The sequence below is a fragment of the Caenorhabditis briggsae genome, assembly GCF_000004555.2.
Source record: "Caenorhabditis briggsae complete genome, chrII, whole genome shotgun sequence".
In the NCBI taxonomy this organism is placed as follows: domain Eukaryota; kingdom Metazoa; phylum Nematoda; class Chromadorea; order Rhabditida; family Rhabditidae; genus Caenorhabditis; species Caenorhabditis briggsae.
In genome coordinates, this window is record NC_013486.2 from 4,629,176 (window position 1) to 4,639,909 (window position 10,734).

Here is a 10,734-nt window from a genome sequence, read left to right on the forward strand (position 1 = left end):
TTTATCAATTTTCCTTTTTCTTTTTTTTTCTTTTTCTTTTCTTCTTTTTCTTGTTTACCGGTATCCTATCAATTTGTTGTTCTCCCCAAAAATTGGGTCTTTTTTGTTGTTGCTTCCGAAAATCTGCCATATTTTTTCCCATTGTTCTCACCACGATCTCTCGCTGGCTGTTTTTCTCTTTTGAAAAATGCCTCAAAATCAATGAAACTGGTGTTTTGTTAGAACATTTTATTAAATAAAAACCGAAAAAGTTAGACCACTGAGAAACTGTAGATAGGCTCGTCGCGGACCAATTTGGCACGTTCCTTAGCACTCAAATTGGGTGTATCCTTCAGTTCGGTCCAGTGAAGAATGATCTCTTGATCCGATGGACACGATAATCGGAACATTTCCAAATCGTAACCAGACTTCAAATAGTCCCAAAGATGCGTCAAATCCGGCGGGAATTCGTAGTTTTTGAGAGCCTAAATTTGGAAGTTTCTGTGTTTATGTGTGTCCGGATGTTCACTCACCTTGGCAGCAATGCGAATCGAATGGAGTCTGGTCAAGACGAGACAATCCAGATGAGCAATGTCGTCGGAGAGCAAGAAGCGGGTGCCGTGCTCCGAGAGATATTTATCCAAACGGAGCAGTTCTGTGTTGAGACACTGAAATTAAAAAAAAATATTCTTAAAATTTGAATATTGAAAAAACTTGAACTCTGAAATTTCGAACATTTTGAAATTCCCGAATTTTCAAATTTCTGTATTTCTGAACTTTGAAATTTCATATTTTAGAAATTCCAAAATATCGAGTTTTTCTATGTTTTTTTTTAATTTCAAGAATTATAAATTTCTCGATTAAAAGCTTTCCAATTTTCAGTATTTTTCGAGTTTGAAAAGTTAAAATTTTTTAAATTCAAATTTTTAACATTTTGAGTTTTGCAGAATTCTCGAAAATTTAAAATTTTTGGAAACTATGATTTTTTGAAGTTTTCAAAATTTCGAATTTTGATAAATTTCTGAAATATCCATATTTTTGAAATTCAGTTTTTTTTTGCAATTTCAGATATTGAGAAAATGGAATTCTCAGATTTCTAATTTTTCGAATTTTTTCAAAAATTCAAATTCGGAAACTTCAACTTTTTAGCGCTGAATCTTCTTCAGATTTGAATATTCAATTTTTTAAATTCCGCATTTTCCGAATTCTCGGAATTTCTGAATTTTCGATTTTTTTTTGAATTTTGAAATTTGAAAATTCTGAACCATTGAAGTTCCAAATTTTCACAAAATTTTCGAATTCTCTATTTTTCAAATTTTGGAATTCTCAAATTTTCGAATTATCGAGTTTTTGTTCTTCTGAAGTTTCAGAAATTTCAAAAATACATTTTCGAAGTTTGGGTTTCTGAATTTTTGAATTTTCACATTTTCCAAGGTTCCGGAATTCTTGAAATTTCGAATTTTTTGAATTTTTTGGATTTTTATATTTTCGGTTTTCCGAGTTTTCCGAATTCTCGAAATTCCTGAGTTTTCTAGGTTTTCGGATGTTTGGAAAAATTTAAATTTTTGAATGTTACAGATTTCGGATTTTGAAAAATTCAAAATTTTGAATTTTCGATTTTCGTTTGGAATTTAAAAATTTCTGAATTAATTAAAAATTTTGAATAAAATTTGAATTTCTCAAAATAGATCAATTTGTACTTATTTTAAAGCTCACAGTGAGAGAAATCGATTGGTATAATTTTCATTAAGATTGGATGAAAATTCGGAAAGTTACAGAAAAACAAATTTACGAAAATTTTCGTGGCAGGACCCGAACAACTTACCGTATCCTTATGCTCAACATCCTTCACATAACGTGCAAATTGTCTGAATAGATCGCACGTCGCATTCTCCGCCTCCTCATCATCGCCTCTTTTGGGTTCCAAAAATTCCAGAAAATCCAAAATTTCGTCTTCCGTCTCGAATGTCTGCGTCTCTCCACTCTCCTCATCGTTAGCACATATTCCAGGCATCCGACGGAGACCAGTTTCTTTGAATTCTTGACTTTTCTTATTCACATTTGTTGTCTTCACCTCGAATTTAATCGATTTGTCGTGCTTGGCATGGAATAGACAACGCATGAAGAGGTGGTGAGCTGGAAATAGGGAGTTTGATTTTAGCTTGGTTGAACTTTGCTAATCAAGAGCTTTCGAATGATACTAAACATGACCAATTTTGAAAGATTTTGAAAAGATTTTGAAAAAAAAACATTTTTCTAGAATTTTTAAGAAAAAAACCAGTTTCTAGGTCACGCAGTTGAAAATAAGGCCACCAAAGTATTATTTCTAGATTTGTCTCAATAAGAGCTTTTAAATGATACCCAACATGACCGGATTTGAAGGATTTTGAAATTTTGGAATTTTCGTGGTGGGACCCATAAAAACAAAAAATGAATTTTTCCGAAAATTAGCCATGATCATACTCATTTTAAAGCTCTTGACGAGTCAAACTCAAAACTGTAAAATTATTCGATTTTGAGCAATAACTGACGAAGTTATGATAGAAAATGTAATTTCGTGGTGGGACGCAAAAAACAAAGAAAGCTTTTTTCAGAAACATGGTCATTATTATACTCCTTTGAAAGCTCTTGATTAGTCAAACGCAAATCTGCAAAAATATTTGAGTTTCAGCACCAACCAACCAAGTTACGGTGAAAAATGTATTTTCGTGATGGGACCCAAAAAATATTTTTTCCAAAATATAGCCATGATTATGCTCGTTTGAAAGCTCTCAGTGAAATAAATTCAAAAATAATAATTTCAGCAAGTTTGAGCAAAAATTCAATGAAAAAAAAACGCCAAAAAAAAATTATCGCAAATCCTTACCATACGGATCACCAGCGGGCAGAACATTGTTGGAGCCAGCGGCGAGCCACAACGAAAATTTGGTCATTTTTGATTCAAAGACCGATATAAGACAGAGATGTGTTCACACTGAAAATTAAAAATTTGACTCTGAAAATTTCCGGGGAGCTGGAAAAAGGTCTGAAGACGTGGAAAAAGCAGCCACGTGAAAGTAGGTGGATAGGTGGTAGACTTGCAGGCAGACGAAATAATTCAGGTTAATTAAATTTTCACGTTTGCGTGAAAATGTTCACATTAGACGAGAAAAAGTTTCAGCAATCACAGAAACTTAGAAATACATGATGGCCTTACTTTTGACTTATGAATTTTCTAGGCCACCAACTTTCAATGTCTAGAAATTGTCCAACACTCACTGGGAGTGTTTTCTAGGCCATTCACCATCGTGGCCTAACTTTCTCAATATGTATTTTCTAAGCCATCATCGAAAACGGCTGAAAAACAAATAAGTTGTTTGTTAGGTCATTTCTAGGTCCTATGGTCATAAGTTAGGCCAGCATGTTAGATGGCCTTGAAAACACATCGGCAAAAATGTTAAGCCTCTTTCTAGGCCAGTAGCTTTGGTGGCCTAGAAAACTCAACTTGCAGACGTTAGGTCAACATTACCATGGTTGACGGCCTAAAAAAGCATATCGGGTGACTGTTAGGTCATTTCTAGGACATCTGCTATGGTGGCCTAGAAAAATCATGTTGATAACGTTAGGCCACTATAGTAAATGGTCTAGAAAACAAGGAAATAAATTGGAAAATCAGAAATTCGAAAAATTCAGAAAAATCGATTCCAAAAACTAAAAATTTCGAACAATTTCATTTTAATTCTGAATCCTAAAAAGCGAAAAAGTTCAACATCCTCTAAAAAATGATAAAAATCAAATTTTCTATTTTCTCACTGCAAAAAATGGCATGGAGCAAATGTCAATATTTTATGATTTTTTTCAAAGAGGAACGCAAAAAAATCGGCAAAAATGGGTGTGATAAGTGGTCACTGTCCGGCGGTGACGGACAAAAAAAAACTAGTGATAAGAGCTTTAAAAGAATAAATGTCAAAAACCTATTTAAAAAATTTTTGAAAAAAAAAATCCTGCAACTTTTAGTCACATGGAAGTTCTAGAGATCAAAAGGAGCAAGTTTGGTTTTTTAGGCTGTGGCCTAGTTTTTAAAAAATTAGTTTTCTAGGCCATCCATTATTTTTAAAGCTTTTTTTTCATGCTGAATTCTTTTTTGTGAGGTTAATGTTCTCCAATGTCACAAAAACTGATTCCCATGAATGTTTGAAATTTTGTTTTTCGAAAAAATTTTTTGAAAAGGGTGGAGTAATCTGTCAGTCAGTAAGTAAAAAATAAATACATTCATGGAATTTTCTCCATTTTTTTCGAAAAAAAATTTTGAGAGAAAAAAAATGATTGATGGGTTTTGGAGAATTCATTTTTTTTTGGTGAAAAATTTCATGAATTTGAGAAAATTTCAATGTTCGAAGTATTGGAATTTATAATTTTATCAAAATTTTAGAATTTCAAATTTTAGGTCTTCAATACTTCAGAATTTTGGAATCCCAAAAGTTCAGGACTTTGAAATTTCAAGAATTGAAAAATCCAGAATCTCGGAATCTCAGAATCTCAGAATCTCAGAATCTCAGAATCTCAGAATCTCAGAATCTCAGAATCTCAGAATCTCAGAATCTCAGAATCTCAGTATCTCATAATCTCAGAATCTCCGAATCTCAGAATCTCAGAATCTCAGAATCTCAGAATCTCAGAATCTCAGAACCTCAGAATCTCAAAATCTCAGAATCTCCGAATCTCAAAATATGAGAATCCTTAGAATCTCAGAATCTCAGAAAAGAATTCAGATTTTCGGAATTTCAGACTTTATGGAATTTCAGAAATCTCCAAGTTTTAGAATTTTCAGAATCCTTCGAATTAGATATGACGATCTTCATGGTTGGGTCTATAATCCTCAAAATCTCAAATTTCGAAATATCTTTAATAATAAAAACTAACCCGTATATTTATAATGTTTTGAAATTCAATTTCCAAAATTTCATAATTCAGAAAACCTAAAATAAATTCTTTTGAAAGAAATTTCATAAGAAGATTTGAGCTGTCGAATTCATTCAATTTTCTCTTCTGACAAGAAGAAATTGATAAGAGAAAAGAGAGAGAGAGAGAGAGAGAGAGAGAGAGAGAGAGAGAGAGAGAGAGAGAGAAAATGAAATGAATTGAAAATGAGAAAAGTGGGAGAGAATCGGTTTTAATAACTTCGGAAAACGAAGAAGAATCCTTCTTCTTACCGAGGTGATAAAATCTAACGACGTCTTCTTTACAATTCCAGAAGACGTTGTGGAGGTGTGGAGGAAGAAGAAGAAGGAAGGAAAAATGACGAATTCCGAAGATGATTCACGTTTTGACAAGAATTCAGAAATTCAGAAATTCAGAAATTCAGAAATTCAGAAATTCAGAAATTCAGAAATTCAGAAATTCAGAAATTCAGAAATTCAGAAATTCAGAAATTCAGAAATTCAGAAATTCAGAAATTCAGAAATTCAGAAATTCAGAAATTCAGAAATTCAGAAATTCAAAAACTCAGAAATTAAGAAATTCAGAAATTCAGAAATTCAGAAATTCAGAAATTCAGAAATTCAGAAATTCAGAAATTCAGAAATTCAGAAATTCAGAAATTCAGAAATTCAGAAATTCAGAAATTCAGAAATTCAGAAATTCAGAAACTCACAATCAGGCAAAATCCAAAATTTAAAAAAAATCCTTAAATCCAAAAAAATTAAAATTTTGAAAAAATATTTTCATAGAATTTCAGACACTAAAAAATCCATTAAAAATCCAACAATTTCGGAAAATGTAGTAATTTTCCGAAATTTTTGGATTTTTAAAAAATTCGGAAGATATTTTTTAAGGAACAGAAAATGCTAGAATTCTAAAATGCTGAATTTCTGAAAATTCAAAAATATTCTAAAAGTTTAGAAATTCTAAGAATTCCAAAATATGCTCCGAAAATCAAAGAATCCAGAAATTTAGAAAAAGTTTAGTTAACTCCAAAATCTCGAAAATCTGAATTTCTGAAATTTTCAAAAAATATGACAAATCCAAAATTTCCCAGACTTTGAGATTCTGTAATTATAAACTCCTAAAGTGTCAGAATTCGTATGATAATCAAAAATCATTTTTTCTTTGCAAAAAAGACTGAAATCGATATCTAATAAACCCAAACATTTCTCTTGGGTTGAGCAAAAATGTTTGGAGAATTCGGTTCATTTTTTTCCCTCTCACTTTTTTTCTTTTCCTCTACACTCTCTCCTTTTCCCCTACTCTCTCGAGCTGCCGATTTTCAATGGTCCCTTCTCTTTCTGTGTTATAATAATATGAGGAGCAGCGGCTCACGGAGCAAAAAAGAGTGAGAATTTAAAATTAGAGAGAAGGCGAGAGATCGGGAGAAATCGAGAGACGCACGGAAGGAAAAAAAAATGAAATGGGTCCGGAAGATGGGGGAGGAAGAGGTTAGTTCAAATGACATAAACACTTTGTTATGAAACAAAAAATTGGGAATTTCAGAACTTTGAGAAAAAGAAGATTTGGAAATTCGAAGTTTTTAAATTTCTGAATTTCAGAGGTTCCGAAATTCTAAGATTCGGAAATTCTAAAACTCAGAGATTCAGAGATTCTGAAAGTCTGAAAATTGGAAACTTCATATTCACAAAATCTTTAATGTATTGAAATTTTCATATTCTGAAAATATACATTTTCCTTTCATGAAAAATGAAACAAAAAAACAAGAAGAATATATAATTTGAGCCAATATTTGTATCTTTAATCATAAATTCTATGCATTTTTGACACTATTTTTCTTCTTTTGGTTTTCTTTTTTGGGACAAAAAAGGGATAAGGTTTCAAATACTGTATATATTTTTTGAGATGTGCGCCTTTAAAAGTACTGTACCTTCTTCTCATCTTTCTGTGTCACTTTAGCGGCTGGACAGCGTAATATTTTCAAAGGCGCGCATCTCAAAAACCAAAAAAGGCACAAAAAAGTTGCCAACAACAAACATGACGCTTTATTTTTGTTTAGTACATTCTGAAAATTTCAGACAAATCGAAGAATTCTGAGCAACTTTTTTTAGGGCGTCAAAGCTTATTATTTTTCACTGGAAAAATCAAAAATTTGTATATTTCTGTCTGGGGTACTGTATTCCCCATTTCGGGTCCCACTGTCATGTTTATATTCATTTTGAAGCTCTTGATATCTGAAATTAAAAAAAAAAACCAGGTTCTCAAAGGAATCAACGTCTCCGGAAAAACCTTCGCCATCACTGGAACCACTTCTGGGATTGGTGTTGATACTGCAGAAGTGTTTGCTCTCGTCGGTTCACATGTCGTATTCATAAATCGAAATTTGAAAGAATCGGAAAACCAAAAATCTCGGATTCTCGAAAAAAAACCGGATGCCAAAATCGATATTATTCAGTGTGATTTGAGTGATTTGCGATCGGTGAGAAGGGCTGGAGAGGAATATGTGGCTAATAAATGGTAGGTGTGGAGTCCATACTATGGAAATCGGGACATTGGGATGCACAGATAGTATTCATGGGTTGATTCTTAATGCTGGAGTCTTTCGGCCAACGGTTTTGACGACAAAGGATGGATTTGAGAGCCATTTTGGGGTAAATGTGGTGGCACATTTTGCGGTAAGTGTTATGGGATTCTAGGCCACTAATGAGAAATTTAGGCCAGGAGGAAAACATGAAAACCATAAGCATTGCACTACTTCAGCTTCTCCGAGTCCTTCTTCCCGTCGTTCGTCGCTCCGCCCTTTCGAGAATTGTTATTCTATCGTCCACTTTGAGTACTCGTGTTGGATTCAAAAAATCGATGAATCTGGAACAGAAACTGCGGCTTTTATGTGGTGAGGATCCATCGACGTCTGCACTTCAGAAGTATGGAGCATCGAAATTGGCGGATATGCATTTGGCATTTAAGCTGCATCGAGATGAGAATCAGAATGGGATTAGTACCTATTCGGTACATCCTGGAGATGCTGTCAAGACCGATATTTTCAGGTGAGGATAACAAGAATGGAGCTTGCACCAGCGTAGCTCCACTGGTAGCAATGCTGCACCTTTAGCATTGAGCCCAGAAGTTCAACTCCCCTATGAGCTTTCAAGAAAAAAAAATCGAGAAACCGTAAGACCTATAATAGAAGGGCCTCCACACTGTCAAATTTAAGCTCAATTATCTCGGTTCTCATCAAAGATAGAAAAAAGTTATCAACTAAAAAATTGTTTATCATAATGTCATCAACATTTCATCAGCGGACAACTTTTTTATATCTGTTACAGTAACCGAGATGAAATGGCTCAAACTAGACAGTGTGGAGGCTCTTCTATTATCCACCCGCCGTTAACTACAAAAAAAACATTTTCAAATTTGGTTTATGGTTTCTGAAAATTTTGGATAATATGAAAAAATACAAAGTTCGAAAAAAAAGTTTTTTTTTCTCGATGCTTATGCCTCATGCTCTCAATTTTATTTTTTTTCCAGAAACTCTCCGGCCGGAAAAGTCCTCAGTTTCCTGACCACTCCTTTCACCAAAAACTCCAGTCAAGGAGCCGCGACTACAGTATACTGTGCAACGCATCCAGAAGTCAAGGAAATTTCCGGAAAGTATTGAAATCTTGTTGGGATGATGAGTCGAGAATCGATAAAGAGGCAGCGAGAGATGGGGAGTTACAAGAGGCGTTGTGGAAGAAATTGGAAGGGATCGATGATCGAATTAATGGAAGACTTTGAGAATTTGTGATTTTCTATTGATAAAATTTTTTCCATGTACCTGAAGCTTTCTCACCCACACATCCCGAGTACACATTTTGTGTTTTTCTCCCCAATTTTTCTGTCCCATTTTTTTGTGTGAGGAACATATGACCAATTCATTGAACACATTTTTCTTCTTCTTCTTCTTTCCATCTGATTCATCTTCTTTATCCTTGAATCGTCAGAAGAAGAAGCACATGACATATCCATTTATCATGGACTCTCTCCAGCTGGAGAGAGCTGATACACAGGAGATCATCATCACAAGTTTTCTCTGTTTTCTCTATCCGCTCTCTTATTCTTCAAAGCTCTCTCTGGATTTTCGGATCCGATGGATTTCTCACTTTTCGAGAAAAAAAAAGAAGACAACTCTATGATTATAAAACTGTACTTCATCATCATTATACTCTTCAGTGTCTATTCTCATCCAACAGACTTTAATGATGCCACGCCATCAGATACTGTAAGTGGCCTAGAATCCCAGAGTTAGGCCACAGGCGTTGTTGCAGGCTCCGAGAAAAAGTGAGCAATTGGAAGAGGACATTGAGAAGTTTGGAAAAGATATTCAGTCAGAATCCATGACTCTACAAGAAGCTCAAGAGAATCCAGAACTGAAAATCAATGATGAATTGGATCTTAAAAAGAATTTGGAGAATTTGCCCACGGAAAAGCTTACAGTATCTACCGAAACTACAGTATCCACTGAAAAACCCAGACTTGATCGAGAGGAGCTGGAGAATGAGGTCGCGGGTGGTGAGTCTGTTTGTCCAGATGTCCTCAAAAAAGGTTGTTTTTCAGGCGATCCACCAATCACGGACGATTTCGATTTGAAAAGTAATTTGGAGAATTTTCAAGTACCAACAACCACAGAAAGATCGGAACCAGAGCAAAATGAGTTGGTGAATGAGGAGACAGGTAATAATTTTAAAAAAAGGCCAATTTTTGAATCTTAGAACTTAGAAATCTAACAATTGTAAGATAGGTCATGTGTCGTCCTCTCTCGGATAATCAAGACATTGATCCAACTGGTGGCCTAGAAATTAACTTGTGGTTTTCTAGGTCATCTGTTGGATGGACTGTAAGTCATATGTAAGCACCGATCTCTCTGCACCATCACTCGAAAACGCACACTTCTGTTTTTTTTCAGGCGGAGATCAAGAAGACACTGAACCACTATCCGTTCATCCCAACGAGAATTATTTTTCCGATTTTAAAGGAGTGTTGAAGAATCGAAAAGCTTCCGAGAGTTCTGAAACGCTAGGAACACCTCGTCGCAGCCATCAGAATTTCAGAGGTTCCAGAATTTTCGATACACAGGAAGAGGAATCAAAGGATCTGAAATTTGGTGTGGCATCTGTGAAAGAGAAACCAAGTGTCAAATCAGAACTTTCAAATGACAAGAGTATTCTCGATTTGCATCCAGAAAGTACTTTGAAGCCGGAGCAAGACGCACAAGATCCTAAAATTGAAGAAAACGAATTGTCTTCTGACGCAACGACAGAGAACAAAGCTAGCGATGGATTTCTTGGACCTTCAAAGTCTGAAGACATCGCCACAAGTCAACCAAAACCTCCAGAAAACGATTCTAAACTGGAAAATTCGTTTTCGATTCTAGAACCCGATAACCAAAACTCGCCAGAAACCAAAACATTCGAGCCTCGGATCGATGAGCAAAAAGATGATATTCAGGGACTTCCTGACTTGGTAAAACCAGAAATTTTAGATGGTGAAGCAAGAGAGGATATGGATTTTGGAGAAGCTGATAAACTCAGAGAAGATGACGATGACTGGATCAGTTGGGATCTTATTCACTTTTTGTTATTGTTGAGTCCCTATGAGGAGGATGTGATCACTTGGTGGAACATTGTGCTAGAAGCGGTTAAGGTGAGACTTTGGGTGTCTGAGATTGGTGAATCTAGTTACAAGAATTTTAAAAGTGACAAAATTCCATCAAATCCTGTTCAGAAACCATCTTCCTCGGCCTCGTTAAAGTCGAGACCCAGTGCTTTGAAGTTTTACAGAGACGCAGAAAGT

At 34.8% G+C, this 10,734-nt stretch overlaps 3 protein-coding genes across 3 annotated transcripts in view; 2 read left to right on the forward strand and 1 right to left on the reverse strand.

Moving 5' to 3' along the window:
• Positions 1 to 251: 251 nt before the first annotated feature.
• On the reverse strand, positions 252 to 2,912 carry Cbr-exl-1 (the record flags this gene model as incomplete). The annotated part of the gene is made up of 4 exons (XM_045242006.1): positions 252 to 464; positions 513 to 647; positions 1,805 to 2,115; positions 2,846 to 2,912. The coding sequence occupies 4 exons, from the start codon at positions 2,910 to 2,912 to the stop codon at positions 252 to 254; spliced, it is 726 nt and encodes a 241-aa protein (XP_045094454.1).
• Positions 2,913 to 7,439: 4,527 nt separating this feature from the next.
• Positions 7,440 to 8,657, forward strand: Cbr-dhs-8 (the record flags this gene model as incomplete). Its single annotated transcript, XM_045242007.1, has 4 exons — positions 7,440 to 7,577; positions 7,663 to 7,949; positions 8,431 to 8,553; positions 8,597 to 8,657. 4 exons carry the CDS (start codon positions 7,440 to 7,442, stop codon positions 8,655 to 8,657), a joined length of 609 nt encoding a protein of 202 aa, XP_045094455.1.
• A 374-nt stretch (positions 8,658 to 9,031) lies between these two features.
• The window catches only part of CBG11110, a gene marked incomplete at both ends in the record, with an annotated part of 6,439 nt that continues 4,736 nt past the window's right edge, over positions 9,032 to 10,734 (forward strand). Inside the window, 4 exons of the mRNA XM_002646626.2 lie at positions 9,032 to 9,163; positions 9,210 to 9,453; positions 9,499 to 9,615; positions 9,848 to 10,584. Coding sequence (XP_002646672.2) covers positions 9,032 to 9,163; positions 9,210 to 9,453; positions 9,499 to 9,615; positions 9,848 to 10,584 — 1,230 coding nt within the window. The remainder of the gene's footprint in view (positions 9,164 to 9,209; positions 9,454 to 9,498; positions 9,616 to 9,847; positions 10,585 to 10,734) is intronic.